This window comes from Meriones unguiculatus, chromosome 1 (assembly GCF_030254825.1).
Source record: "Meriones unguiculatus strain TT.TT164.6M chromosome 1, Bangor_MerUng_6.1, whole genome shotgun sequence".
Taxonomy (NCBI): Eukaryota; Metazoa; Chordata; class Mammalia; order Rodentia; family Muridae; genus Meriones; species Meriones unguiculatus.
The window spans coordinates 199,095,721-199,119,198 of record NC_083349.1 but is presented as its reverse complement, the minus strand read 5'-3'; the positions used below and the strand labels follow the sequence as shown (position 1 = coordinate 199,119,198).

The 23,478-nt window shown below is 42.1% G+C and overlaps 2 protein-coding genes across 3 annotated transcripts in view; both read left to right on the top strand.

Moving 5' to 3' along the window:
* The window catches only part of Eddm13 (epididymal protein 13), a 34,562-nt gene extending 33,113 nt beyond the window's left edge, over positions 1-1,449 (top strand). The window contains exon 16 of the mRNA XM_060387085.1: positions 1,071-1,449. Coding sequence (XP_060243068.1) covers positions 1,071-1,449 — 379 coding nt within the window. The remainder of the gene's footprint in view (positions 1-1,070) is intronic.
* Positions 1,130-20,002, top strand: Znf667 (zinc finger protein 667). Of its 2 annotated transcripts, XM_060375817.1 has the most exons (6): positions 1,130-1,485; positions 2,923-3,002; positions 4,960-5,040; positions 7,401-7,527; positions 10,009-10,101; positions 16,895-20,002. In XM_060375817.1, the coding sequence occupies exons 3-6, from the start codon at positions 5,008-5,010 to the stop codon at positions 18,469-18,471; spliced, it is 1,830 nt and encodes a 609-aa protein (XP_060231800.1). In that variant the 5' UTR covers positions 1,130-1,485; positions 2,923-3,002; positions 4,960-5,007; the 3' UTR covers positions 18,472-20,002. The 2 variants fall into 2 exon arrangements, with proteins under 2 accessions (XP_060231800.1, XP_021510060.2); XM_021654385.2 differs by lacking the exon at positions 2,923-3,002.
* The last annotated feature ends 3,476 nt before the right edge of the window (positions 20,003-23,478 follow it).

Sequence of the window (23,478 nt, the reverse complement as noted above, 5' to 3'; positions counted from 1 at the left end):
TGTCCCTGACTCTGACTATGTCTCCCTTTTATCTACAATAACCCTTCTCCTCTATTGTACCTAGGAACAGCCATGTCCTTTCCTTCTTCTCTTATTCATTGGGAAGTGAATACAATCTTTTGTGTCCCCTCCTCACCTCTCCGGTCTCCAAGATAATGGCCTGTCTCATTCGCTGGTGACATCATAGTTCCTCCTGGAGAGATGGAGAGAGTTGGAAAGGGTTGTGAGAATCTGAACTGCACTTCATCTTTGGGTCATTCCACTATGTACCACCATTCTTGGGTTGTGGCCCTTTCACTCTCTCTTGGTTTCCCCTTTAGAGAAATGATGTGTAGAAGTTAAGCTCTGTGACCCCACTTTCTAGTTCTGGGGCTTCAGGTAAAGTACATAGAGCCTCCGTTTTCCACCTTTGAAATGAAATTGCAGTCTTTGCTCAGTAGTGTTGTTGAGAGAACTACAAGACCTTAAGAACGGTGCTCCTCATACAGTGACTGCTCAGATGTCACAGCTGATGCTCATCACTGCCTTGACTGAGGATCTAAAGAAATCACTTCCTTTCTTCCTCTGGACCTTGGTGTGTTCACACTCAGCTTGGTGCAGCTGCCTTGCTTTCTCCTGTGCACACAACACTGCTAAGAGATGGTGTTTGGTGTCAAGTCTGTCCTTATCCTGGTGATTGTTGTGTGAGTCATTCCTTGTCCTTTACTCAGAGTTTCAAGTCTTAACCCCACCCCCTTTCGCTCCTAGGTGAGATGTGAGATTGCTCCGGAAGTGCTTGGAGTTATAATTTCACAAGGTAATAATTTGATATCATTAGGGTTGCTCAAGGACAGGCCTTTCCCTTTTAAGTGAGATTTCTGAGATTCCTAGGAAATTTCAGGTTGACAGCTTGGGAGGGAGCAAGACCTTAATTAAACAGTGTTGAATTGCGCGAGAATTCCTGCTGGCCAGCTAAAGAGGGGCTTTAATCAGACTCCAAGGTGGACCGCTCCTCTTCTTTCCCACGTGTCCATCATCTTTCCCCTGGCTTTCTGAACGGCCACAGAAGAAAACCTGTCCTCTCCTCTCAGGGTCTCCAGACAGGCGACAACGAGGGCTGAAAGGCCCTTCCTTCATGTTCTGGGCGTGGCCACCCACAGTCCCTTTCCAGTCGCGGAGGCTGGAGGTGAAAGCTCGCGATTGCGCGCGGCGCGAGGCGCGTGGAAGCCCACTGTCCAGGTGTCCGCGCGCGCTGTGCAGATTAGTGAGGACTGTGGCCTGCGCTGTCTCCGCGCTTTCACCCCTCGGCGCGCCAGGGGCGCGGCTCCGCGCTCCTGGGGAAGCCCGGGGGCGGAGCCTCACTGGCCTACAAGTTGCTCTCGGGGCGGAGGCGAGCTGCCCGGAGGGGACCCCCGCGGGTCCGGAAGGCGAGTGCGCAGGCGCGGGGCCTCAGTTGCTGTCAGGCTCTGAGGCAGCTGTGAGGCGGAGGACGCAGGAGAGAAGCAGGTGACTTCTGTGCAAATGATTGGTGTCGTGTGTGTGTGTGTGTGTGTGTGTGTGTGTGTGTGTGTGTGTGTGTGTGTGTGTTAGTGACCTGTTTGCGTGGGTAGTGCACTCCCGAGCTCTTGTGATCTGAGGTGATTCGGGTGCATGCCGTGCAACTTCGTGTTGGCTTGGCATGTCTTGTGGAGCGGACACGGAGTGAGGATCCTTCAGGCCACTCCACGTGTGCATGTGTGTGTGTGAGAGAGAGAGAAGAGAGAGGGAGGGACTGACATAATGACTAGGCCTGTGAGCCCCAAGAAACAGGTTGCTTATAACAGTTCTGAGCATCTCAGTTGTATTGTGTGCGAGTGTGACAGACTGATGGAGCTGTCTGTCATAATCTGGGGGCGCTAGGCCGGTGGGGCCTAGGAACAGGTGGTGAGTGTACAGGAACTGATTAGTGGCGTAGTGGGAAAAGGAAGTCACCGCAGATTGGAGGGGCCACGAGTGTAGGTGTGAGCACTCAGTTCTGAGCATCTCTATTGTTGCTAGCTGTGTGTGTGTGTGTGTGTGAGAGAGAGAGAGAGAGACAGAGACAGAGACAGAGACGGAGATTGACGAAGCTGTTTTATCAGTCTAGAGATACTGTACACCACCATATTGACAGTGGCTTTGTACCAGTGTGTGATTGATTGTGCTTAGCTCATTTGTTACTGTGGCAACAGGCTGCTCTAGAGGAGGAGCCATGATGGCCTACTCTGGGAAACTGAACCTGTTAAGGATGAGACTTTGCCTCTATACAAAAGGATAAATAGCACCCGTCAGAGTTTTGATGGAAAGGCTAAATAACAGGTGAAATGTCCTGTGTAATGCCTGGGATGGTCGGAGTGCAGTGTAGGGTCTGGCCTTTGTTGTAGAGCTGAGAGTGGGGGTTTAGTGTTTGTTATTGACCTATGTACTGGTAGGGTTGCAGTGGTGAATCCCAAAGGAATTTATGTGCATGCATTCAGAATTTGGCCACCTTCCACCTCTAACAGCGGTCCTGGTTTGAGCAGTGTGCATCCCCCACCGTTTTTATCCCTAAGCAAGCACCTGCCTTCACGGTATCTGCCCAAGTATGTTTCTGAGGGGAAAGCACAGCCTACCCTGACTTGTGGAACGTGTTAGGTGTCTTCCTCATCAGAGTAGCTTGGCTCGAGGGAGAAAATGGAGGGGAGTGGGATGGGATGGGCACAGAAGGCCCACCTTTAATGCTAGCACACATTAGCACTTGGGAGACAGAGGCAGGTGGATCTCTGTGAGTTCAAGTCTAGCTTGATCTACAAATAGAATTCTAGGACAGGGCTACACTGTGGGACTTTGTCTCAAAAGAAAAAAAAAGAGGCATGGCAAGTGTATCACAGAGTGCTTTCGGAGGGACCTTCTGAATGGCTGCCGCCATCATCATCATTTCATCAGTTTTTTTCAGTGTTGGTCACTGAGACAGAAGAAGCAAATCCATTCATTGGGTCTATAATCTAAAAAGGAAGAAACAGGAGGTAATGTTGCTGCTGTGACAAAATGTCCCAGATTTAACAGCTCCAAAGCTTTATCTGAACTAAGGACTTACTCATCTTTTAAACAATAAATCTAATCAGGGAAAAGGTGAGAGGAACTGAGCAGGAAGACACTAACCAGAATAGAGTCTCCATCCTGAATTAGTCAACATCCCTGCTGTTAATGTGCAGGCCTTCCCTCAGGGGCCTAGCACTTGCTTACATCATGACCTGCTGCTGCCACGGGTGGGCAGGATAGAAGGACTGCCCACCACCCCAGCTCACTCTCTGTTCCCACAGTCTCTCTCTCCCCTTTCTGTCCTCTGCGTCCCCCCTTCTTCTCTGCACTCATGGCTCACTTGCTGTCTCTACCCTTTCCCAGGTCCTCACTCGTCTCCCTTCCCCCAGTAGACCCACTTTATACCAGATATGTTGCATGGCATAATTTCTCAGGGGCACATGTTGGCCCGGGTTTGCCATAGTACCCTTTCACAACATTACATTTCATAACACCTGTTGTCCAATGTAAATGACAAGTGTGACAACTAAATAGTAGAAAGAACTTGGGAACTGTACTTAAAAAATCAAAATCAGCCATTTTAACAATCACTAATTTCAGCCATGTAGTGATTTGTTTGTTTGTTTTGGCTTTTTGAGGCAGTTTCTCTGTGTAATAGCCCTGGCTGTCCTGGACTCACTATGTAGACCAGGCTGGCCTCAAACTCACAGAGATCCAACCACCTGCCTCTGCCTCCTGAGTGCTGGGATTATAGGCATGTTGCTACCACACCCAACCTCAGCCTCAGGAAGTGATTTTTTAAATTCTGGATGGAGACTCTTGTAGACAGATGGGTAAAGGGAGTTCCTTAGTCTATGCTGGCCACATTTTAACCCATGTTTTTATATAGATGCCTAATGACAATACCACACCGCATGCTATCTCCATGGCCACGCAGCCATCTCCAAATTTTGTTAAGTAGGAAGACTGATTAGTCTCTCTCCTGCTCAGTTCCTCTCACCTTTCCCCCAGTTTATCTCATACAGAAACTGCTCACCATCCAATTCCTGATCTGGTTCCACCAGTCTTCCTTGCCTAACACTGTCTTAGCACACAGCCTAATTTTTTTGTGTGTGGGGGGAGAGTTGGAGTTCTGTTTTGTTATAGACAGAGTTTCTCTGTGTAGCCCTGGCTGGGATTAAAGGTGTGTGCCACACACACTCCCAGCCCCTCTCCCCACCTACTCCGGCTACCCACAACCTTCTTATATCACTCTACACATCAAGCCCATGCCTGGCACAGGGCCTTGGTTCTATGTGGAAAGCTGACATCCTTGTGGTTCACATGCTCACCACACTCAGACCTCGAAGAGGCCTTTCCTGACTACTGTGTCATTTTCTGGTCTTCTCTGCTGGTCTTTGTTTTACCCCCTAGGGTATGCATGCACCACCATGCCCAGTTTATGTTATGCTGGATGTGGAACCCAGGGCTTAGTGCATGCTAGGCAATCTCACTCTACCAACTGAGCTATATTCCCAGCCCCAGCACATGCTTTTTGTTATGCAGCTTCTCTGGGTGTGGTAGCTCTGGGAGTAGGGCAGTGAATGAAACAGTAATGATCACTACTCTTGACCCGAAATCACTGCATGCCCTGTGGACTTGTCTTTTCTGCCTGAACAAATAGTACATGAGAACAGGAACTTTCCTGCTTTAACTTTCATTGGATTGCCTGGCACCTGCCATCACCAGCTTGTCAGATGGATGGGCAGATATCTGCACTTGACCAGGAACCTACTGTGATCATAGGAACAGACAGTGTTGTGTGATTCCCTTCCTGCCCAAAAGGGGAGATGGGGCTAACAATGTTCCAGGTGCCTTGGCCTGTGGAGAGGTGATTGGGTACTGAGGACTTCAGGACCACTTCAAAAGCCATTGAGCTTCATGATCTCTCTTTTCTGCCAGTGCTCTGCCTCAGCCTCTGAATGTGGGCCATCAAAGGTGGGAGAAAGGATGCCTATAGTACAAGGGAAACCAAAATCCAAGGTAAGTGTCACACCCCCACCTCCATCCCCACCCCCACTCTGGAATAGTCTATCTGTCTTATAAGATGTGAATATCTTCTTTCTGGAGGTTTCCTGCCTATAAGGAGACTGATATGTGACACCTGATGTTCTCCCATGCCCACTCTTTTCAGTGTTCACATGACCATTCACAGTCCATTCACATTTGTAGGGGATCTGCAGTACTCAGAGATGCCCTCCCCAGAAAGACTATGAGAGTTCTGTAGTTTCTTTCACTGGGAGTGGATGCCCAGGTGGGGCCCACTCAGCCAAAGAGGTTAGGCGTGTATGTGCCAGATCAATTCATTTGTATCACTTTGTTTTTCCTTAAAACCAATTCTCACATGAAGAGGTTTGCCTGGTTAAGATGTAAGATAAGGAACTCTATTGCCTGTTTTTGGATCACTTCCCCCTGGCATAGCTGACTTGCCTGGCCTCAGTGGATAAAATACGCTCAGTAGTGATGTGACTCGATGTGCTGGGGAGGGTTGATATTGGGGAAACGTTTTCCCTTTTCTGAGGGAAAAGGGAGATGAGAAGGAGGAAGAGGTGGGAGGGTTCATCCTTGGGATCTAAAGTAAACAAATAAAAGACAAATAAAAAAAGAATAAGCAAACTAAAAAAAAAAAAACAAAAAAAAAAAGATGTAAGATAAGGAATATAGTTTAGAAATGGAAAAGTGAGGTTCACCAGCCTTATGGCTAACCTGCTTCTCCTGGAAGATGATCAGATGACTGCACAACAACTCAAGGGCAGTTTCTTAGAAGAAACACATTTTCTTAGTCTGGGGATATTGTTCAGTTACTCCACTGCTTGCTTAAGATTGAAACCTGAGTTCAGTCCCCTAAGCCCCATAAACTGAATGTGTTGGTAAAGGATGCTTATGACCTCATCATGTAGGAGATAGAGACAGGAAGACTGGAGAGGTCAAGGTCATCTTTGGCTACATCAAGAGTTCTCTGCCAGCCCTGGATACACAAGGTCCTGTTTTAAACTAACAAAATACATTTCATCAGTTAAATGTATTTGTTCTCTCTTGCTGCCCCAATAACTGTATGTCAGCATACATTTCCTGTTACTTCTGACTTGGTCAGGATTCAGCCACAACATGGTTCAGTTGGGTCCTTAGCTTGGGTTTCCCAGGACCAAAATCAAATTGTTGATTCACTATATTTTCATTAGAGGCTTAGGTCCTCTTCCAGGTCTGTTTGTTATTAACGGATTTCAGTTTGTTTTCACATTTTGTACATATGCTCCCTTTCCTCATTTTCATGGGAGCAACACCAATAGTCAAGCAACCCAGAGCAAGACCTAGGTACTGTATGTAAGTTAAGTTTTCCTGGAGCTGAGGAAGATGGCAGTAAAGTGCTTGCCACTCAAGCAGGAGGATCAAGTTATGATCCCCATTTTTAAAAAACTGGGTGCTGGCCAGTGAGAAGATCAGCAGGTAAAGGTACCACCAATTCTGACCACCTGAGGTTGATTGTGGAAGAAGAGAATCAGCTTATTCTCCAAGTTGTCCTCTGACGTCCACTCTGCACCATGGCACATGCTCCCTACCTCCCCACATACAAACATAAATAGGTAAATAAATGTTCAAAAAGTCTAGGTTCAATAATATACACCTGTAAGCTCTCTTCTGGGGAGGTGGAGAGGGGAGATCCCTTGATCCCTTGATCTCACTGTCTGACCAGTCTGTTGGAATTGGTGAATTCCAGATTCAGTGAGAGACCCTGTCTCAAAGAACAAGGCGCAGAACAGTTGAGGAATTTACTGATTGTCAAACCTCTGTCCTTCATGTGCATTAGCATACATTTACATTACACATATACATACCCAAATGAACACACACACAACATATTTCTGTGTTGTGATGAACCATTGATGAACAGTTTTTAGTTTGAAAGGAGCTAGACTGCATGATTGAATCCCAGCTCTGTTATTTAGGAATTGTGTGAACTGCAATAATTTACCTCACCATTTTAGTTCTTAGTTTTCTCATTGTTACATATCACTACAATCCTCTTGTCAGTGTCTTACTACTACTACAGCCTTACTACTAAGGCTGGATACTGAGTGAACCGGTATAGTTAGGTCCTTCGAGAAAAATGCCTTGACACTATAACCAGTAAGTCCAGATTGCTGGTTTTTTTTTAATGAAGCATTATCTTTAATAACAGATGTATTATCTTATTACACTGTTATGTTATTTGAGTAACTCCACTCTTTTGGTCTCAGAACCCCTGTCACTTTACCTCTCCCAAAGTCACCATTTTCTCCAGCTATGCAGAAAGAACTTTTGAAGCTCATGATTGAATAGACTTGTAATTTTTTTAATTTCAGGCACCAGTGACTTTTGGGGACTTAGCCATCTACTTCTCTCAAGAGGAATGGGAATGGCTGAGTCCCGTTCAGAAGGATTTATACAGAGATGTCATGTTGGAGAATTATCAGAATCTGGTCTCACTTGGTAAGGTGTCCTGTGTATGTCTGTGTGTCTATGTGTCTGTGTGTGTGTCATAATCTAGAACCAATCTATAAAGGGCATATATCAGTAAGGGTCTATTCAGGAAAAGGGAAGAAACTTAAGTTGTGTGCATTTTTAAAATTGGGGTTTTGTGCATGTGTGTGTGGGTGTATCTGTTTCTAAATTACACAGTCTTTTTGTTTGTTTGTTTATTTGTTTTTATTGTAGTCACAGAGTTAGACATCAGTTACTGTGATCAATTTTGGAAAATTTTCATTACTCTCCAAAGAAACCCTGTGATTAAGAGCAATTCATTTCCCATATCTCTCCATCCTCTGAGTGGTCAGTCCCTACCCCTCGTTCTCTCTCTTTGGACTTGCTAATCTGAGTCTTATATAGAAATGGAATTATAACTGTCTGGCCTTTTCTCACTTAGGATAATGTTTTGAGGTTCATCCTTGTTGCATCACATATCAGTGCTTTGTTCTGAGTTATTGTTGAATAATTACATTGTATAGCTAAACTTCATTTCATTTATCTTTCATTAACCAGTGGGTATTTATGTTGTTCTACTTTTAATAAATTACTTCTGTAAACATTCATGAACAGGTTTTTGAGGTGTCTGTTTTTATTTCTCTTGGTTATATATTTATAAATAAAATTGGTAGGTTATTTAGAAAGTACTTTTATGATTCATATATTTTATTGTATGTGTATGAGTGTTTTGCCTGCATGTATGTATATGCACTCTGTGTATGCCTATGGAAGCCAGAAGAAGGTATTAGATCCCATGGAACTTGAGTCACCAGCAGTTGTGAGTCACCACTGGGTGCTAGGGACCAAGTCTAGGCCTTCTGCAAGAACAGCCATTGATCTTAACCTCTAAGTCATCGCCTCAGCATCCCCCCACCCTATGTCACAGAGAAGCTTATAGAGATGCAGCTACCATCTCAAAGGCTATGGAGAGAATGGGGAGTTTGATAACTTTTTTAAGACTGGGAGGAAGAATCCACAAAGCTAGAATTCAGATTTCTGAGACAGAAGGGGGTGTATTGTCTGGTTTGCTTAGATGAGTTGAGTTCGTTGAATGGAGGGGTAGGTTTAAAAGAAAACTGGAAATTGAAATAGAACCCCAACTGGCAAAGCTGGCAAAGGAGACATTTAGATTGCAGAGCTTAAGGCCATGTGAGATTAAATTCTTTGCCTTTGTAAATCCTCAGTGGGTCTAAGCTGCTGCTGCTGTGTGTGTAGCAATTATAGTTATTTTAACATATAGTAATGTATACATTACTTGCTTTTTACTTAATACACATACTTTCACTAGCCTCAGAACCTTGAATGGAGGTCCAACATAGCAGTGGATCATGGAATGATGGTAATTTAGAGCTGCCCTATGTTCAGAAACCTAATTTATTTTATAGGTAAACAACAATACTGTATATAACTTTGTTTTCATTTTTTCTGTGTTAAAAATTTTTAAACCAACTCTCATATTTCACCATTCAGCCGAGAATCGTCTGACATCAGAGGAAAGAGGTTACCCCAACACCAAACAGTTCTTGAATATCTGGCTAACATTGCAGTCCTGACACTGCCTACCTGGGTCAGTGTGAAATCCACAGATAGAGGGCTCAGTGTCACAAGACCATCCGTACCTCAGATACCATTCACAAATTCAGGGAGTTTCCAACTAACTGTAGGTTGGGGGGACCCTAAAACTGCCCATCTTCCAGGTTTGAGAGAACTCAGGTATATGTTTAAGTTTACTAGTTTAACATAAAAGACACTGTAGAGGCTGCAGATGATGAGATATGTCAAGAGATTCTGGGGAAAGAGTGGAGTATCTCCATGCCCTAAGAATGCTACTCCCTACCTGTTCAAGCAACCTCAATGTTCTCTGAACCCTTCCTGTGGGCTTATAAAAGCTTCATCCTATTGGTTTGATTGATCATTCTCTAGTGTCTTACAAGCTCTCTTGTGAAGTTAGGACAGGACGAAGGCCAAAGCTCCAATCACTGTTAATTTCTCTGGTTAATCCTTAGGCGCCCATGTGCTCTTGCTATCTCATTGGCATATGGAAAACACCACTTTATGACCTTTGTGCCAGGAATCATGAATCTAACATTTCTCAGAAATAACCATGTCCTTAGAACATTGGTGGCACACACCTTTAATCCCAGCACTCGGGAGGCAGAGGCAGGCCCATCTCTTTGAGTTCAAGACCAGCCTGGTCTACAGAGCGAGTTCCAGGACAGCCAGGGTTATACAGTGAAACCCTGTCTTGAACTGCCCCCTCCAAAAAAGAAAAAAAAAGAAAAATCACCATGTCTACTCTCATTCCTATCCTACTTCCATTCTGTAGCTGCCCCTCACATTCTGTGTATTCCCACTGTGATGATAAACCCACAATTTATTAACACTAGCTTGGCTGATTTCAGTGGTGTCCCATATAATGATTGGTTCCCATATTTGTCCCATGTGCAGGTCTTGCCTCCCGGAGACCAAATATCATCACCTTGTTGGAGAAAGGTAAAGCACCATGTGTGGCCGAGCCATCAAGATGGCGCCGGGGCCCTGGTGAGTGACTGAGAACCAATGCCTAAGTCTTACTATTCAAGCTGTGAAAGACACCAAAGGAGTATATACTCTGGGCTATTGGTAAACAACAGAAATTTATCTTACACAATCCTAAGAGTTGGAAATCCTAAGAGGAAGACTCTAGAAGATATAGTATGTGGTGAAGACCCACTTCCAGATTCATAGATAGTGCCTTGACGTAGGGTAGGAGGGTTGAGGGAGCACTAATCTTAGCCAGAGGACTCCAACCCTAAATCCTGATTGAGTCCCAAGAGCCCTCATCATGTATGCTAGTACTCCATGAAATATTATAAAAGTCAGATATTTCCTGTGGTTGAGGAAGTTCTTTAAAGGTTGCTCTGGGGAAAAGGCTCCTATGGTCTCCTCCCAGCCATGCATCTCCTGTCTCAGGGTGTCTTCATATAAGTGTTTTCTCTCTCTCTCTCTCTCTCTCTCTCTCTCTCTCTCTCTCTCTCTCTCTCTCCTTTCTCACTCCTTCCTTCTCCCTCCTTCAGTGTTCTCTCCCTGTCTTTTTCTCACTTTAAAAGAAGCTCCTTGGCTAGATGAGGTGGTGCACACCTTTAATCCCAGCACTCAGAGCGGCAGAGGCAAGGTGGATCTCTGTGAGTTTGAGACCAGCCTGGTCTACAAAGCAAACCCAAAACAGCCAAGGCTATATAGAAAAATCCTGTCTCAACAAACAAATACATCAATAAATAAAAGAAGCTCCTCTCCAGGTTTTCTTTCTTTCTTTCTTTCTTTCTTTCTTTCTTTCTTTCTTTCTTTCTTTCTTTCTTTCTTTCTTTCTTTCTTTCTTTAAGGCTCTCCTTCCCTTTAAGACCCCAGATCACATTTGACTCTTCCATACATTAAACCTTTTATTATCCAATACTCTCCTTCATGCCTCAAGGCCTGATCTTGGTCTCTCAACCTTTCCTACTAATAAACCTCAGTTCATAGTGGGCATTTAAGTTTCAGCTTCATTTCCTGAAACAATAGTATCTGCTTCATATTTGTATTAAACCGTCAGGAGGAGGCTTTCTCTTTGAGATGTTACTTGAGAGCTCCTTACTACACTTGACAAAGCCTCACACCTGAACAGGTCAGTTCTCAGTATATGTCCTTAGGGTGAGAATAACCAACATTTAGTCTGTACTTGGTGTCATGTGTGCTTTGAGGCACAGGTTCATCCCAGCAATGCTGTAGAAGGTGGAAATAGTACTGTTGCTTTAGCGATGAATGGGGCACTGCTGTCCAAAGAATCCTAGTCACTTGGCAGACCTAGAACCGGAAGTCAGTCTGCCTTTGTATCAAGAAGCTCGGGTCTTCACTCTCCTTCCGTCTAACACCCTATGACTGTTTTCTTATTTCCCATCAGAAAAGGTATCAGCTGATCTCTGTGATGACAACACTCATTGTGATAATGCTCTTACATGCATGATGTCATCCCTTAAGAAGTACTCATCTCTTCTGTAACTTTTTTTTTACTCCCTTCCGTGACTTGTTCCCTTTGTGGATAAATTCCTCTTTGGTTGTTCCAGTTAAACATCACTTATTTTGAATCTTTTGTTTGTTTGTTTTGTTTTTCAAGACAGAGTTTCTCTCTGTAGCCTGGACTCTTTGTAGACCAGGCTTGCCTTGAACTCATAGAGATCTGCCTGCCTCTGCCTCCCTGAATGTTGGGATTACAGACACAGGACACTGCACCTGGCCTAATTTGAGTCTTTAAAATGGCACTCACTGACTTTTTCTGTAGATCATCATACCAGGAGCTAGGTATGAGCTATAAACAAAGGCCACTGATGAGCAACCTTCAGTGACTGCCAACTTCTAAGTGTGTGTCACTTTCCAGTCACTGACAAATACAAGTGTAAATACAGCATAAAAAGACAAAGAAGTATATTTTGGTTCGTGGTTTCAGAGGATTCATTCCAGGGTTGACTGGGGCCATTGTGTTTAGAAATGTAGAGCAAGGACAACACAACAGCATGGTAGCTAAAAAGAGGAGAGAACAGGACAGGGCTGTGGATGAGGGATATCTTTTCCAGGCACATCTCTAATGACCTACTTCTTCCATCTAGATCCAACTTCTTGCTTTCCACCACTTCTCAATAATGCCAATAAGGAATCCATCAAGAGATTAATCTGCTGGGCATTGGTGGCGCCCACCTTTAATCCCAGCACTGGGAGGCAGAAGCAAGTGGATTTCTGTGAGTTCAAGGTCATCCTGGGCTACACAGAGAAACTGTCTCAAAAAAATCAGAGAGAGAGAGAGAGAGATACGAGATGTCAGCACAATGAAAATGGAAGGTTCCATTTTCATCTTGACATGAGAAGAAATGTTTTGTTTGTTTTTGTTTTGTTTTTGTTTTTGTTTTTCTGAAGGGCTTGGGGACAGCTCAGTGGCAGAACACTTGCCTAGAGCCTGGGCTCAATCAATAGTGCCTATGAAAATAAAAATTGTCTCATTAAATTGATGACAACCAGTTAATTGAGTTCTTGCTGTGTCCAGGTTCTTTGCTAAGGCCTGTAAGTTAATTTCTCATTTACTCTTTCCAGTACTTGTGGAATCTCTGTTGTTCCTATTTGAGAGGATTACAACACAGGTTAAATAACTTGCTTAGATCTGTTGAGGAACCAAGGGGTGAGAATCGGAGCCCTGGCGGTTTGAATTTTGACTCTATATATAGATCTAAAAGGCCAATGTGTTGTTATACAGCTTTAGTCCCAACACTCAGGAGGCTAACGCAGGTGGATCTAACACACTTTTGAGTTCGGGCTAACCAGAGTTACATGGTGAGACTCTGTCTCAAAAAGACAAAACAAAACAAAAAACCCCAAAACTAAAACAAAAATCTTTCCCCCATTCTATAAAGAAGCATATTTTATTTCTTATTTTCTGTTTGATTATAGAAAGTTGGGACTTTTTAAACTTTTTTCTCTTTTTCCATTTTTTTCTCTCTGTCTGCCTGCCTCTCTGTCTCTCTCTTTCTCTTTGTGTGTGTATTGCATACACATGTGCATGCATTGTACATGTACATGCATGCATGTTTGCATGTGTGTAGGCATGTGTGTAGGTGCATTTGGTGACCTGAGGTTAGAGTCAAGAATCATCCTCCATCAATCTTCCAGAGTCTGTCAATTAGACTTAAATCCACAGCATTATAGCTAGTCTTGCTAGCCACACTGCCGAGGGATCACCCATCTACAAACCTGAGGCTGGAATTACAGACAGGCCACAGTGACAACCTATAATTTACTTGGATTCTGGGAATCCAAATTCTGTTTCTTAAGATTATACGGCAAGTGTTTTAATCACTGAGTCATATCTCCAGCATAAGGTTTTGTTTTGTTTCTTAACTCTGTGTGTGCATTCATGAGAGTGTCTTGGTGGATAGGCACATGGATGCCTTGTGAACATCAGATGACAATGCATGGGATTTGATTCTCTCTTTCCATAAATCAAGCTAAGGTCCTCAGACTTAGAAGCAAGTTCATTTACTAGATGTGCTATCTCTAAGGCATTTTTACATGGTTGAACACATTGACCCTATCTCGTAATTTCTCTTGTTCTGTGTACACCTTCATCTGCCTTCTAGAATTTTGAATACATCCTGTTTTATTTTAGTTTGTTTTTTTAATGCTTTTATTATTTGTGTGTGTTTTATGTTCTATTGTATGGGCATGTGCATGCCACAGTGTTTGTATGGAGGTCAGAGGACAATGTTGAGGAAATGGGTCTCTCCTTCCAAGTTTGTGTAGGTTTCAGGGATGTAACTCAGGCCTTCAGGCTTGTATGACATCACTGGGATTAACGTTAGCATATGCTGTGGTTTAGATTCCCGTCTTGGAAACAGGGAGATGAACTGAAGGAATATTCAATACAAGAAAAGGAGAGGTCATCAGTAAATGAAGACACAAAGAAAAAGATAAGTGTCTATAGAGACATCTTACTGGTTAAGAAAGCTTACTGTTATTCCAGAGGAGCTGGGTTTGGGTCTCAGCACCTTCATTGGGTGGGCACCCATAACTCTGGCTCCAGGAGATCCAACATGCCCTCTTCATGTACCTACACTTATATAAACATGCCCACACACAGACACACACATATACATAAAAAACAAAAACTTAAAGGAAAACCAATAGGATTGGAACCAGGAAGGAGTCTAGGAAAAATCCCAGAAAACTTGTGTTTATTTTTGTTGTTGTTATTGTTGATTTTTTTTTTCCTGAGATGGTTTCTCTGTGTAGCCTTCGCTGTCCCGGACTTGCTTTGTATACTAGGCTGGCCTCCAACTCACAGAGATCTGCCTGCCTCTGCCTCCCTCAGTGCTGAGATTACAGGTGTGTGCCACTTTGCCTTGTTTGGTTTTATTGGTGCCTATGGATAGAGAGGAGACAGCTGTGCCCATAGGCAAAGGCAGTTTATAAAGGTACAAGGGGGAAACCACGTGTTAGGATGAGGTGTTTAAATTTGATTGGGAATGTTAGTTAAAATAGCCAAAAGGGCCTTTTGATTGCTGGACTTCAAAATGTTGATAGCTGGACCTTGGTAGCCTCAGGAGGAGGAAGTTGTTATGGGGTCCACTTAAATCCAATATAACTTAAACTCCAGGACAATGCAGGTGACAAAAATTATTGTACTCAGGCTGCAAGACAGACTCAGGAGCTGAACTATGACCCTGAAGGAACATTGTACAGCATATTTTAAATAAACCGTAAAGAAAGGGGGAGCAGGGTAGCCTGTAGCATTGTCCAATCATATTTTGACATAAGGATTGAGCAAGGAAGTTTCCATCAGTCAGGATAGGAGTAGGCTCCTGGGCCTGGGAACATGAACTTAACTGACTTTGCCAGCAAGATGGTGAAGTTGTCCTTGAAATGGCTGGACTCAGACAACTGTCTCCTTATAACAGAAACTGTTCAGCTATTGGGAAATCCCCAGCTCTCTTAGGACCTTGAATTTGGTTTCTCTCTATGATTAAATGGAGTCCTGAAAACAAAATGACAGTACTTAGAATAAATTTCTTTTGCTTGCTTCCAACATAAGGGGCCAAATAAGGAAACAGACCTTAATGGCTAGCTGTAGGCATGTTAATCTAACAGTTTACAAGAAAGAGGGAATGAGGGAAGGGCCAAAGCCATGTTTGCCATGTTCAGGCTGGCTATAACCCTTCATCCATAATTTGGTGTATGTTTATTTTATACTCACATAGCATATTCCACATCATACCAGCCATATTTTACGTACCCAATCAGTACATATGACTAATTGCTACAATGATGGATAGCACAGTTCTAAAGCATATGCTGTGTTGATTGTGGCCCAATAAACTAAGGTCGATAGTCAATCTACTTTGTAAGTACTTTATTATTTAGAAAAAAATTCTTTTAAAGATACTTTTTAAAAATTTTTTGAGATAGTGTTTTGTTCTGTTCATTTGCAGCTCACCGTGTATGCTGAGCTGACTTTGAATTCAGGATCTTCCTGCCTCAGCCTCCTAATTGCTAGGATTACAGATATAACACCAACCACATTTATCAGCACAAGAAATTATTTTGAGCCATTTTGGACCAATGTGTTCTGCTCCATTTTGACCATTTTACTAAATAATAGATTCATTCTCTTTAGCTTAATATGTTACTTTTTTTCTTAGAGTTTCACCCCATTTCTCTAAGCTTAAAGTTTTTATAGTTTTAAATGTCTACTCAGTCTTAATTGTTAGTGTATTTGTGGTTTTAAGGATTTGATATTCAAGAATATGCTTTTAGAATTTATAACTTTTCAGCGGTGATCATTCAGTTTGAAAGTATAATCCAGCCAAGCAGATGCCTTTAATCTCAGTACTCGTGAGGCAGAGGCCAGTGGATCTCTGTGAGTTCTAGGCCAGCCTGGATTACAGAGCAAGTTTCAGGACAACCAGGGATACACTGAGAAACCCTGTCATGAAAAAGAAAGAAATATAGTAAGCTTATTCTTAAAAAAAAAAATAGAGTGCAATCTGTTTTTTTCTACAAATTTACAAAGTTTGATGTCAACATAATCCAGTTTTAGATGATTTTCATCACACAGGTAATACCTCTCTTACCATTTACAGTTAATTTCTATTTCTACTTTATTCTCATGTAACACTTAGCATTTCCATGGAAATATTCCTCCTTTTATGGACATTTCATATAGTAAAATGTAATTAACTAATGAACAATCTATGAAGTTAAATGTGGTATATGGCATAAAATATATCACATACATAAAAACTTGATTTATTCACTTTCAAACTCAAAACTTTCCTGAATTTCATTTACAACATTTCTGGAAAGCCCTGTCTCCAGTTGCTGTGATTAAACACCCAGAAAAAAAGGAACTTAAAGGAGAAAGGATTTATTGGTTCATAATTCTAGGTTATACTCCATTGAGGGAAAGTTAAGGCAGCAGGAACTTGAAGCAACCCACTTTATCTAGTTAAGAGCAGAGAAATGAATTAATATATGCATTGCTCAGCTGGATTTCTCATTTTTATTTACTCTGGAACCCCAAGCCCAGGTAATGGTGCTGCCTACCATGGATTAAGGTAGTTAGGACATTCTCAGAGACCCTCCTTCCTAGATGATTCTGGATTTTGTCACATTGATGATTAAAGTAATTATCACAAGATCTTAGTATAGTAATGGAGACTATATAGTAAGACATTGTTCTTGTTAGCATGAGTTGTTATAATCACTAATTTAATGGCTCCCTTTTTATTATACAAGCTTTATTTCTTGTATTAGAAGAACTAATTCTGTCTTTCAGAATCAGGATCTAAGTGTGATACCAAGAAGTTACCTTCAAATCAGTGTAACAAATCTGGGCAAAGCATCTGTAAGAAACCAGTTTCTTCACAACAAAATGTTCCCACAGGGAAGATAAAGCGTGACAAAACTTCATTCCCAGGAAAACCCAAGAAAGAACATTCAGACAAGAAGTCTTTAAAGTGTAATGATTGTGGAAAAACCTTTTTTCGGCGTTTATCCCTTAAACTTCATCAAGACTTTCACACTGGAGAGAGGTCTTATGAATGCAGTAATTGTGGACAAGTTTTCAGGCAGATCTTATCCCTTATCCTTCATCAGAGCATGCACAATCGGAATAAAAACTATGAATGTGATAAATGTGGGGAAATTTTTAATAAAAAATTAACTCTTATGATACACAGCAGAATTCATAATAGAAAGGAAAATTTTTACAACGGGAAGTCCTCAGGTTCATGCCCACCTCTCAGTGTACACCATAATAATCACATTGTTGAGAGTATCTACCAGTGCAGAAAATGTGGAAAAGCCTTCAGCCGGATGTCATCCCTTTTGCTTCATAAGAGAATTCACAGTAGAAAGAAAATACAAAAATACAATAAATATGGGAGTGGCTTCAAAAAGAAGCAAGTCCTTGTACATAAAAGAATTTGTATTGGAAAGAAAACTCATGAAAGTAAGAAGGCCTTAATTCAGAGTCTCAGGAAGAGAACTCACCATTTAGAAAATCCTTTTACGTGTAGGAAATGTGGGAAGTCCTTTAGTAGGGTCTCATCCTTAATGCTTCATCAGAGAATTCACACTTCAGGGAAACGCTACAAATGTGATAAATGTCAGAAAGACTTTAGACGTCCTTCGACTCTTATTCTGCACTTAAGAACTCATAATGGGGAAAAGCAGTATAAGTGCAATAAATGTGAGAAAGTCTGGAGTCGGCATTCATCCCTTATTCAACACCAGAAAATTCATAAAAGGAAAAAGAAACTCATTGCATGCAAAGAATGTGGAAAGATGTTTGGTGGAATTAAAAACCTTAAAGTACATCTGAACATTCATTCAGAAGAAAAACCTTTCAAGTGCGATAAATGTAGTAAAGTTTTTGGTCGCCAGTCATTTCTTACTGAACATCAAAGAATTCATACTGGAGAAAAGCCTTATCAGTGTGAAGAATGTGGGAAAGCATTCAGTCATCGGATATCTCTTACCCGACATAAGAGAATTCACAGCGAAGACAGACCTTATGAATGTGAGCAGTGTGGGAAAGCCTTCAGCCAGGGTGCTCATCTTGTGCAGCATGAAAGAATTCACACTGGAGAGAAGCCTTATGCATGCAAAACATGTAAAAAGTCCTTTACTCAGCGCATATCCCTCATTCTACATGAGAGAAGTCATACTGGGGAGAAACCCTATGAATGTAATGAATGTGGGAAAGCATTCAGTAGTGGCTCGGACCTTATTCGACATCAAAGAAGTCATTCTTCAGAGAAACCATATGAATGTAGCACATGTGGTAAGGCATATAGTCGGAGCTCATCTCTGATTCGACATCAGAGCACACATTCAGAGGAAAAATCCTAAAGTTGTTGCTAAATCTGCCAAAACTAAAAAGGATATCAAAGAAGTGTTCGTGGAGATTGTGTGGAAGTGTTCTTGACTTACGATGGATCTGTGTCCCAATAAACTTGTCATTAGTTGAAACATTTGAAACAAATACATGTTTAATATATCTAACCTACCAGATGTGATTGTTTAGCCACACAGTCTAATGTGGAGTCCCAATTGCTCACTTTCCTGATTGTGTGGCTTCTTTGAAGCTATGACTTGATCCTGCTGCCTAACATCTTGTGAGTTATCATACTGCGTATTATTAGCCTAGGGAAAGATCACAATTTGACATAATTTTTAACTGAATGGATATGACTTCTTCACCATCATAATGCTGAAAAATAGTAAATCAGAAATCATTAATTTGAGAAACTATCTGCCCATAACCTATTTTGTGTATATGGGGCCATTTTATGGTATTCTCCCTTTGAAAGCCAAAGAACAAAAGTAGTTGATGGATTTTGAAATGAAGATCTGAAATCAGCTGAGGTATGATGAGAATACTGGATCAGGGTTTGTAAGTGAAGGTGCTTTTCAGTTGGCATTTTATTTCCAGTGTAGCTTTGAGGACATTTCACTGGATACATGAAATGAAATGGAACTGCAAATTCTGTTTCTCTGGATTATGCTTTGAGCCTGAGTTGAGGTCCCAGGAAAATAGTGTGGAGTCTAACAGACCAAACAGAAAACAGGGTGCTTCTTTCTCCTGACAGATATGTGTTGCAGTAAGAAAAAAAAAAAGGAGTGAGCTTTAGGTGGTTAAAAATGGTATTTACAGAGGGTGTGGAGCAGTAGTTAATACCACATTGCCTCCATGCATATGAAGATACACTGAAAATTTAGTATGACTCTGACAGGCTGGGGATTGCTCAGGAGATACTAAAGAGTGAGGAACATCAGAGCAGGGGGATGTTTTTTTTTTTTTACTTTTTTATTTGAAAATAAATTGTCTATATTTATATAAGTAAACAGTGTTTCCATACAATAATGCTAGTTGGCATACAAAAAGTAACTATTGAGATATGTGTTTGTGATTTTATGTTCTGAATATTTGTGTCACCCCCAAACTCAAATGTTGAAGCCCTAAACTCTCAATGTGATATTTGGAAATGAGATTACTGAGGTCATGTTGTAGGTGGGCCTTTTTGTTATGTTTATTGATCAAAGACACCAAAGGGCTTGATCTGTTTCTGTCTCATGTGAGAACACAGGGAGACATCTGCAAACCAAGAAAAAGCCCTCACCAAACCTGACCAGTTTGAAACCTTGACCTTGGAGTTCCAGCCTATGGAGGAACTGTAAGAATTTAACTTCTCTTAAGTCAGCCTGTGATACAGTGTCATGGCAGCTCAAACTGGTTAATACATGGAAAAACTCAGTTAAGTACTGGATGTTTTCCTATGGGCTGTCCAGCACATTCAATGTATTTTTCTGTCCTTCTTTCCAGCTTGTGTAAGTTATAAAAGAAATGAAAAATGAAGTCTGAGTTCTTTTCTGTGATTAAAGTATATACAATCAGGCTCTTTTTACGAGTTTTCCTTCTGCAAATCCTATTTAGGAGAATACCTGTTTCGTTTCTTCTTGTTTTGTTGTTTTTTGTTTGTTTTGGGGGGTTGTTTTGTTTGTTTGTTTTTCAAGACAAGGCTTCTCTGTGTAGCCCTGTCCTGGAATTCCATCTGCAGACAATGCTAGGCTTGAACTCACAAAGATCTACCTGCTTCTGCTTCCTGGGTGCTGGGATTAAAGGTAAGTGCCACTATATCTGGCTAGAGAATACCTATTTCTTTTAAGAAACATTTATATTATTTGATCACATGGTTCTAATTTTGACCACAAATGTTGTAGTTTCAATATAAAATGTCCACTATAGATTCATCATCCTCAGCTGGCAGGAGGCTCTGGGAATTTTAGGTGAGGCCTTACTGAAGGAACTAGGGCATGGGGGTGTTTTGGGGGGCTGACTCTTGTCCCATACTCTAAGAACTTTTTTTTGGTGGTGGTGGGGGGCTGGGTGCAGTGGCACATGCCTGTAATCCCAGCACTCAGGGAAGCAGAGGCAGGCAGATCTTACCTGGTCTACCAAGGCTACACAGAAAAATTTAAAGTTTTATTTTATATGGATGAATATATGGGCGCAAATGGCAGAGACCCACAGCTAAACATTAGGTGGAGCTTGAGGATCCCCACTTTTAGAAAATGGTGAGGATGGATTGTAGGAGCCAGAGGAGTTGACAGGAGAACATGGCCCATAGAATCAACTAAGTGGGACTCATAAGGGCTCATAGAGACTGAAGTGGCAATCAAGGAGCTTGCGTAGATCCATGCTAGGCCCTCTGCAATTATGTTGTGGCTGTGTAGTGGTTTTTGTGGGACTCCTAACAGTGAGAGGTGGAATATCTCTGACTCTTTTTCCTGCTCTTGAGATTCTTGTTCTCCTACTGGGTTACCTTGCCCAGCCCCTGATATGAGTGTGTCTAGTCCTATTGCATCTTGTTAGGTCATATTCGGTTGATATCCCTGAGAGGCCTGCTCATTTCTGAAGGGAAACAGGAGCAGTGTATCTAGAGAGAAGGGATGTGGGAGGGTGGGGGAGGCATGACTCGGAGGAGTGGAGGGAGGTGGAAGCTTCAGTCAGGTTGTAATGTATGAGAGAAGAATAAATAAAAAAATTAAAAGGTTTAAAATATTTTATGTGTATGAAAGTTTTGCCTGCATTTATGCCTGGTGCTCAGAGGCCAGTAGAAGGAATCGGATTCCCTGAACTGGAGTTATGGTTGTGATTTACCATGTGGGTTCTAGAAATTAAACCTCTGCAATTAATAAGTGCTCCAATCTGCTGAGCCATTTCTCCTTCCCCCTCCTCTTTTAAGTCAACCAGTCTGTAGTATCTTTTTATGACATCTCACGATGACTCATACATTGGAGAGCTTTACCAGAACCTTCTCTATTCCTCCCTTTTCCCATCTCTTTTCTGATTACCAGGTGAGAGCTCTGCCCTGCCTGCTCCGCTCACCCTTCTATGAAGGACTAAAACCAAAATAAATTGTACCTTGTTTTGCTCAAGGATTTTGTTTCAGCAATAAAGTGTCTAATACAAGTAAAGAACAAATGAACAAAACTTAGAGAAGTTAAACTCAGAAGCAAGGTAAAGGTAGCTGACATGATGTTGAAATGTTGAATTTTTGATATGTAAAATAAAATCACTGCAGCAAATGGATGAAGAGTAGCACAGAGAAGACTCAAAGAAAGGCAGGCTTTTCTCTTGCCCTTTCTACACCCCTCACCACTGCTCAAATCTTTATGCTTTGTTATGTCCTCTTGTATCTGCTGAGAAGCTCCACATCAACAGTATCCCTTGGAAGATGTCATCTGGGATGTGGCTCACTAGTAGACAACATGTATTCTACTATGCTGTTTGCTGTGATAAAACACTGACTAAAAACAACTCAGGAAGGAAGACTTTTTTTAGATTACACCCCTGAGGCACAGTCCATCACTGAGAAGTCAGGGTAGGAACCTGAAAGGCAGAAACTGGCTGTTTCCTGGCTGGTTCTCAGGCTCATGCTTAGCTAGGTACCACATATACCTTAGGACAACCTGCCTAGAGAATGGTGGTACCCACAGACCTCAATTTACAATCAAGACAAACCCCCACAGACATGCCCAAGGTTTGATTTGGGCAATTCCTCAACTGAGACTCCTCAAATGACTCTGATGGACCTGAGTTCAATCCCTTGGACCCACATGGTGAAAAGAGATAACCAATTCCTTCAGTTTGTCCTCATACACTTGTGTGCACACACAAGCATGCACACACAGACGCACGTGCGCGCACGCATGCACACACACACTAAAATGAACTCTTTTAAAAAGTATATAAGATTGAACTACCAGCAATACACCTTAAATGCATCAATCAAATGTAAAATGTGGTGTGTGTGTGTGTCTGTGTGTGTGTGTGTGTGTTGTGTGTTAGGAGGTATAGTGGTATAAGCACTCAAAAAGCTGAAACCAAGGACTAAGGGATAAAAATTATTATAGAGTAATTGCCTAGCATGTGGTGAGGCCCTGGGTTCAATTACTAATGAAAAAAAAAAGTTATAATAAAGTGGTCAGTTCCAAGAACACATAATCTCAAATGGACATAAACTGAGTTATAGAGGTGCAAGTTAAATAAAGTTAAGGGGCCAATAGAAGGAGAAGGAGAGATAGATCTGAAGCATGTAAGCACTGGGATGGCTTAGCAACCAGGATCCCTGCTTGGCTAGAGCTACCCGCATACCTTTTCCAAAAAAGTGTTTAGCAGTCTCACAGGTGGTTAAGCTATCTGCATGGCACACCCCTCTCCAAACTCAAGCATGAAGACCTAGATTCAGATCTCCAGCAGGCATGTAAAAGTCAGGCATGGAAGCACATATATGTAACCCCAGTTCTGAGAGGTAGAGACATGGGGATCTGGGGGGTTCCTGCTGGTCAGATAAAATAGCTGAAAAGGTTAGCTCCAGATTCACTGAGAGTCATTCGCAAAAAGGAAAAGTGGGGCCAGGCATAGTACATGCCTTCAATCCCAGAACTCAAATGCCAGAAGTTGGCATAATGGCAGATCATTATGAGTTTAAAACTAGCCTGGACTACTGCATAGATTGTTCCTAGCTGACAAAACAAAAACAACAAAAAGAAGAGGCCTGGAGAGATGAGATGGCTCTGTGATTAAGAGCACTTGGTACTCTTGCAAAAGATCCAGCTTCAGTTCCCAGTGTCCATGTGGTGGCTGATAGCTGCAACTGTAGTTCTAAAGAATATGACGGCATCTTCTGGCCTCCAAAGGTACAAGGCACACAGGTGTATGTTGTATACAGACAAACATGCAGGCAAAGCCACCCAAACACATACAAATGAAATCAACAAGGCTGGGGCAATAACTCTGGTAAAGCACTTTCCACAAAAGCCTGGAAACTGCAATTCGATCCCCCAGAACCT